Raw genomic sequence first — 8,098 nt, 5'->3', positions numbered from 1 at the left:
CTTTAACTGTCATAAAGTCAACACTATTCCTGCTTGAACAATAGGTATTTATTCAACACCGCCCCTTACTTAATTAATTATTCAGTTTAAACTGCTGATAACAATGTAATAAAATAGGGGATTCAATTTCACTAGAAAGATAACTACTATATTATAATGTTATGGTACGGTCATGTTAGGGATCTCTCGTCGGGGACTAAATAATGCTTTAAACAGTTTTATAAATTGAATTTTAGTATTTTAGGTTTGAAAACTGTAATAATCATAGTATATAGGAGTAATTTCTATTTGAGTCCACCAATACTTTAACAGTTACATTGGCAATTATAATTTCAAAGGTATTGATTGCTTCCTTCAATTGTCGTCGTATTGACAGATTTTCATAAAATGCAAACCAAATTTTTGTTTGTAGTTCAGAAGACATTAACCGGCAGTTTCCGTAGAGCTAAATATATGTTTCAAAGTGATAGCACAAACTTCGTGGTAAGTGTTTCCACTCAAAGAAGCTGCAAGATAGGTTCGTGTCATGTATTTCAGGTAGCATTTATGGAAAAGGATCAAATATAATAGTATACCATAAATTATGTTTTGTTTATGTATGCCACATGTAGCCTCTTGCGAAGGAAAGCTGATATATAAAGGACTACATGTATATCACTTTATCCCTTTTCATGTGTTATTTATGATAGATATATGTCTTCAATCTCAAGCGAACAATAAGCTAGAGAAATACACGATAAAACCCCAGATAATAGCTCATTGATTGTTGTCCTTGAAGTCAATATGTTCTCTAAGACAGTTCAGAATGAAAACACGTTTCCAGTCTTATATGACTATCGTTTATTAATGGTTCTGAGCTGACAGTCACGTCATATTCAGTCCTAATTCAACGACTTTTATCTTGATTTTCCAGTTCCGTTCTTATCCTGCCATTGCTTCCTCATTAATCAGAATAATATCTCGAACGTTAATCAACGATAATAATGATTATACTATGAAGGGACGTGTTAAATGTTTCCGGTTCTGACATTTCAAAATCTGTTTCTTTAACCCTTGTCCCTTGAATCAATTACTCCAGTAGAGTTCCCAACACGTATCGCTTGTAGGCACAAGAAAGAAAGACACAAACAGATTTAACAAACCGACCGAAATTAGAATCCACGAAAGGAAAAGTTTAAGATTTAGTGGTCGCTTTTTTTGCTCCAGGTCAAATTTGCATGATTTGGTAATTGTAATGGAAGGTACCTAAGTGTTGCAACAATCATTAGGTCTTTCTATTATTTCGATGATTTAAATAAAAACTCTTGGGGTATGTGTTCAGAGGAACATTGGAAAGAGACGTCACGGAGTTCTCTATTTCCCCACCCTTATTGTTTCTCACCCTTAGTCTCGCAATTCTCTGAAACGAACCACCTTCGATCATAACAAGGAGTGGCCCTTGGGACCCTAGACAATACTCAAATTCCAATTGCAAAACCACCATCGGCACAAAGGATCATCTTGTTAATCTGCTGTTCAAATGAGTGTCTTCAATGAACGGACACAAGTCTTGCTCTACGACTCTCCAACAGTTTTCCAGGCTATTAAAATAATAGGAAACTGCCGGTGTTCGTTCACAATTAATGATAATCTTTATTAGCCAATTAAAACTTGGGAGTTTTCCCCAATTTCCTGTCTTCCACTCTTTAATTGAAGTAATTTTCCAGGTCATGAACTTCTGTATTCTGATGGTTACATGTTATCTTCTCAACAACAATGACAAACAAAGTCTAAAAGTATGCGCGATGGGAATATATACAGGGATTGTAACGAGATTTTCCAAAAATTTTGTGGGTGTTGGTGAATAATGTGGCTTCTATTTGCATCATTTCAATATTGCGTCAGAGGTCATATTGGTGATTCGGCGTAGGCCCTACTCACCTCATGCCTTTCAGGAAGAAGGCATATAGATCTTGACTTCTAACCTTCCATTCTAATTCAATACTAAAATGTAATAGCAAAAATGTGACTACGAAATCTATTTTGATCTAACCCGAATCGTAGGCGAATCTGACGTCTGATGTACGTTCTGATAAGTAATACTATACTGGATTGATTTTTAATGTTTTGTTTTGTTCCAACAAGGAAATTTATCTTTTACAGAATGGATTTCTAAAGTTAATCTTCCTGTCAGATTATATTTTGTCATATTTTTTCTCAAAAGAGAATTTATCTACGGAAGTCATCAAAGAGCTTGGGGGCAGATTAATGTGTTTTGGTTCCGCAATAATATGTTTTATTGCGAAGTCTTTTTAAATTACTTCCTTCTTTTCGACTTTGTTTTTGTTTTGGGTTTTTTTTCATCAGAGATATACTAGTAGACCGTAAAGGTTCACATGATTATTGATTCCGATATCTATGGAGTGAGTATTGTAGGGAATTTTTTTAAAAACAAATATAGTGCTTTGTACAGAAAACTAGCTTGATATTATATATTATTTCTATATATTTATAATAATTTCAAAAAATAGAACACAGTGGGTCGGTGTCATTAGGCTTACTAGGTTTTTTGGATGCGTCGGTAAGGTTTAGTGGTTGGAATACAAAATATATCTCAGAAAAATAGCGAATTTAACACATCACCTTCCTCTACACCCTCACCCCCCTTTAACAATTTCTAACTAAAATCACTGTTCCACTCTGACATTTTTTAAATTATTGTCTTTTTTTTATCCTTTTAAACTTTCAGCTTACACAAGTCAGAACTCTTGAATAAAATATAAGATAATGTGAGGATGATATTTGAAGTCTTATAAACTCAATAAATAATTCTCATAGGCACGAGATTTCTTAAGTGATATATTTATTTCCGTCTTTTATAGATTCCTATGAAAGTTCTGCCTGTAATTTCCTGTAATTCGCTCGGCCATTAATATTAAAATTATTTAACAATAATGATTGAATTTTCTATGCTGCAGAGAATTAAGATAAAATGCATTAAAGTGATTAGTACTGCGTTGGGATATGATTTATCTTGAGGGGATTGTTCGAATTATCCTCGAATCGTATTTTACCTATGTAGATACGTTGAAACTGATGATTTTCGCTCAGCGCACACTCAACACTTTAGTTCGTAATATTTTTGAACGCATTAGTTCTATCTTCACCGCTTTGACATACGCTATCTATGTCTTCATTAGCCCAATTTCAGTTTCATTCAAATGCTATCAACAGGGACTGTCACTTTAAAGTTAATGCTTTCAACAGAGACAGTCACTCTAAAGTTAATACTTTCAACAGAGATAGTCAATTTAAAGTTAATACTTTCAACAGAGACAGTCACTCTAAAGTTAATACTTTCAACAGAGACAGTCACTCTAAAGTTAATACTTTCAACAGAGACAGTCACTCTAAAGTTAATACTTTCAACAGAGATAGTCACTTTAAAGTTGATACTTTCAACTGAGACTGTCACTCTAAAGTTAATACTATCAACAGAGACAGTCACTCTAAAGTTAATACTTTCATCAGAGGCAGTTTTTTAAAGTTAATACTTTCAACAGAGACAGTCACTTTAAAGTTAATGCTATCAAGAGAGTAATTTGTTTAAGAATAAAAAGGGACAATTTGACGCCTACTTAATTCTCTAATCTGTCATTTCTAATCTACGATATCAGATCTGCATTATATCATATAACCTAAAACTTACTTCGTGCTTCAAGGATCTAAGAGACTTTTTTTCCTTTTCGTGTTTCTTCATTCAGTTTCAACAATTTAAACTTGTGGCTATTTACAGAAATTATTACAGAGCTAGCAAATAAGAGAGGCTGTCGAAGGGTTATGGTTATTTAATTATTCGCTTGATCATTAGATGCAACATAGAACTTTATAAACCGATTTAAGATAACCGATGCAGTGTTAGTCGTAGACGTTTTTTGCTGCTCTGTACGTAATTAATTTCTGATAGAGATAGTGGAATGGGACTAAACCGCTCTCAGATGGAATAGAGGACGTGTTCATGGCCCTGCACTCACTTTGATCCACAAAGAAAACGAACGTCACCCAGCATCTAGTCCTTGATGCAACTACTTGATGGAACGAAAATTTGTTTAATTTTGATTAGATTACTTCAGAATATTTCCGACAATAAGGATAAATATACCCATTGCGCTTCCCACTTACATACCACGGTGGTTGATAGGCTACAATTTACTATTCAACAGAAGCCACTGATACAGGGTTAAAGCATGGTACACAGTAAGGGAAAGCCACTAAATGTGACGACTTCATCAGAATATAGCAGCGGCGCAATACTTTTGTAACACTGAATCTAATTGGTTCAAAGAAAAAGGTTCGACCAAACAAATTGAGTGATGAGAATATTGTGTAGCTGTTTCAAGGTCAGGGAGTCTAGCTAGATCGAGGTGAACTCCACCAGTAAGGTTTAATTCGATCACAGAAATAAAAAAAAATATGCATGCTAGCTGGATAGGAATATCTTGCATTCGGAGGTAATGAGTATAAAATCCATCAAGACATCAACCTCTTTCTGCCTTACCAACATAATAAAGGCCGACAGTAATCTGAAAAAGGTCACGCTTGTTTTATGTACCCTACGAATTTTATGCAGATTTTTTAGCTGTTTTACGGTTGTACTGTTTTGGCTTTTATACAGGTCACTTGCGTTTTACATGTCTTACGATTTTTTATGCAGATTAACGATACACGAATAGTATTTTAGGAGAATATTATTCAAATATTGTAATGATTTCTCATAGATTTCATTGATTAATTGACGGATCTGACATTTGGTCGAAGATTGATTTCATATCCATTGTATACATGAATAAAGGATACTTGTTAACATATGTATTAGCGGAACCTTTGAATTGTTAATCTTCATTGATCCTTAGTCATTAAAGTACATTATTCTGGACTTTCACGAACCCCATCTTCTCAATGTTAAGCCGTTCCGAACTTTCTCTTATACCTTGACTCTAATAGACACCTTTCTTACATTTTTTCTGTCAATTGTTTTGATTGACTGTATTTGCTGGCGTACAATCTAATCAAATCGCTACATTTCGTGTAACAAAAATATGGCTATTGCAGTCGAGGTGTAAGACAAAGTTCGTTACAGATTGACATTGTAAAGATGCCTCCCTATCTATCAAACTCGAACATAATTTTAGGTTTGCATTGAATTCCCACTTTATTACTAGCCCGACTTATCGGGCACTAGGCTACATGCACGAGTTCCTCAGACGTGATATACGGTTGTGATGCCATATCGGTAGGGTGGTGACATCACATCCGTTTCACTTTTGCTTTCAGTGGTTAGCTATACGAGGGTGCATTGTTAAGGAGGACCATGCTACATTCAGTAAATATTTTTTCTGAAAAGTTAAAACATGTCCATATTTTGTTGCTGGCTCTATTTAATTCACATTCTGGTCATAGACGAACCTTTCTTATAACAATTGTGCGTAGAGGACATTGCTAATATTCGAATATTTGATTGTCCTGTTTACCAGATCTCTTCGGAAGCCTTAATTCAGTTTTAATCTTTTGCGAACTACCTAATTAGAAAGCCTCGATGGTAGCTGATCAGATCAGACGTGTTATATGAATGGAGTTAAAGTGTTAAAGTGATGAATATTGACGATTGTGAACAATAATTTATGGATACACCATCACTTCTCTATCATCCATTTGCTTTTTAATTAAATATAGTGTATGAATAGAAGGCCATGTCTCAATAGAGTCTTTGACAGAAACGCATTTAATCTATCAAATATGGCAGCATTGGAAGTTTTTAATATCCCGTGTGGTCGTTAAGAAGTGTCAGCCATATACAACATGAACAATATATCAAATGAATTAAATTCTAATCTGTATAGAGAACAAACAGTATTAAGAACCTTTCCTTCTATGAATGCCTTCTTAAAATTAGATTTTGGTTGATTCCTTCAGAATAATAATTGTGAGAAGTATAATATGGATTAGGCTCAATTTGACTGAAGTGGTAAACTTTATTTTTATCATTCTTATTAAAAACAGATTTCTCTGAAGCTTTCAGTTTTTTTTTATCTTTTAAATTAGAAAAAAGTCTCTGTATAACGAAAGAAAAATTAAAGAGCTGAAATTTAATCAGGCTGAGTTTTTTTATGAAATCGTTATATTATGAATTATATAGTCTTATAGAAAATTGATGTTCATATAAGATAAGTTAAGATTATTAAAGCTATCATGTTCTCATAAAAAAAATCCTATTCTTATCTAGGTTGATAACAGTAAGGACTGATATCTATATTTAACGACTCGAAACAACATCTAAAAAGTTGGATGTTCAGTGTACTCTGTGAATTGCTGTGAACATATTGCGCAAGAATCTGAACAATCCAACATATTTTATTTCCCTGTTTTGTCGCTTTGAGTAAGCGAACAACGCTATTGCGTTATAAATTGTGTTAATGCAACCAGTTTTTGTCTATATACGGTGTGTAACGTATGTTTGCCAAAAAGGTTCCGAACAAGGCCTTCTGCGTGCTCCGTATGCCTTGCCACGACGCATTCTGCACGTGCAGTATAGAAAAATTCGTCATGGTGGTATTAATCTACTGTAAAATATTTAAAACATCCCAGATGTTGCAGTGAGCATTAAATAGGGATCTTGATTATATGAGGTTATTATGAATCAAAAAGACACAAAATGATAAAACTCTTGGACTCTGTTGCCATTTTAAACATGAAAAGAAAGTATTGTAGCTCTCAAGCTGTGCGTGACACTTCGGCAGTTTCCTGATTACGTTGACATCTCAATAAAATAGAGGAAACCAAACGGAATAAATGCTTTATTTTTATTTTTCCACATGGAAGAATGTTAATCATAGGTTTAGTACACTTGATAATTTGCTATCTTATAATCTTAATGATTACTTCTATAATTTCATTAATTTGACAGTTGAACTCACTTTTAATTATATTGTAGCCTGTAGGTTAAGGCACCGTCCATTCATTTTCCAATTGAGACGTAAAGTCGACTTAATTTGTCCAGTTAATTATTTTTAATAATATAATTCTCTCCACGTCTCTCTAGTGTAATGGTCAATTGATTAGTCGTGTTCATTGTCGACATGCCGATAGTCGTAGAGTCTAAATCACGAGCTCTCAATCGAGGTGAATGTTCTTCCCGAATATTCAAATTTCGGAAACCCTTCTTCCGGAGGTATTTGTTACTGCACCATTTTCCAAGGTCTTGCCGGATATTGGTGTTAAACCAGCCATACACTACTGGATTGATACACACCGAGAGGAAAGCAGTCAACAAGCAAACAGCGTGGATCAATGGAAAGTTGAGTTGAGTAAAGAGGTGGTAATCTATATCAGCTAGTAAATTCACTAGGGACATCGGTAACCACGTTAGAGCGAACGCTACAGCAATTGTAGTCAACAGTATCATGTTCTTTTGATGACGAATCACGTGACGTCTTACCCTTTGTATCTCCCTCTGCGACTCTTGAGCCGTGTGTACACGTGTCTGTAGAAACCTGCAGATCTTTAAATGTAAGGTCAAGATCGCCACAGCTGGTGTTAGATATTGAATTACTAACACGGAGATAGTATAGCACCAAAGTGATTCTTTAGATGTCCATTTCTCACGACAAATTGAATATAACACGTACCCTGTAATCCCGTAGGCATCTTCCATTTCATGGGCGAAAAATAAAGGCAACGCAAATGATATGGAAATAATCCAGATAGCCGGAAGGATATATTTAGTCCGACGTTTCTGATTGTTGCGACTACTGGAACAAACGATCGCTTGATGTCGATCAATTGCAATACACAATATCGTGAACGTAGAAACAAAAACGTAAGTAGTTTGTAACGTTGGTACGAGCTTGCACATAAATAGTCCAAGTTGCCAATTCTTTAACGTCAACCGCACCAACATGAACGGAACACACAAAACGCAGGCGGAGATATCGGATATGGCAAGATTAAATAGGTACCAGTTACGGGTTGACTTTAAGGCACGACTGCGACATATTACAACACAAACTATAATATTTCCAGTCAATCCAGCTAGAATAACGACACAGAAACACAGAATTAG

At 34.8% G+C, this 8,098-nt stretch overlaps 1 protein-coding gene across 1 annotated transcript; it reads right to left on the bottom strand.

Moving 5' to 3' along the window:
* Window positions 1-7,225: 7,225 nt before the first annotated feature.
* On the bottom strand, window positions 7,226-8,098 carry LOTGIDRAFT_95081 (hypothetical protein; the record flags this gene model as incomplete). The annotated part of the gene is made up of 1 exon (XM_009052635.1): window positions 7,226-8,098. A coding segment is annotated over one exon (873 nt), but the record flags the coding sequence as incomplete, so codon positions are not given.

This window comes from Lottia gigantea (genome assembly GCF_000327385.1).
Source record: "Lottia gigantea unplaced genomic scaffold LOTGIsca_19, whole genome shotgun sequence".
In the NCBI taxonomy this organism is placed as follows: domain Eukaryota; kingdom Metazoa; phylum Mollusca; class Gastropoda; family Lottiidae; genus Lottia; species Lottia gigantea.
The sequence above is the reverse complement of the archived record's forward strand: the minus strand, read 5'-3'. Positions and strand labels throughout refer to the sequence as shown.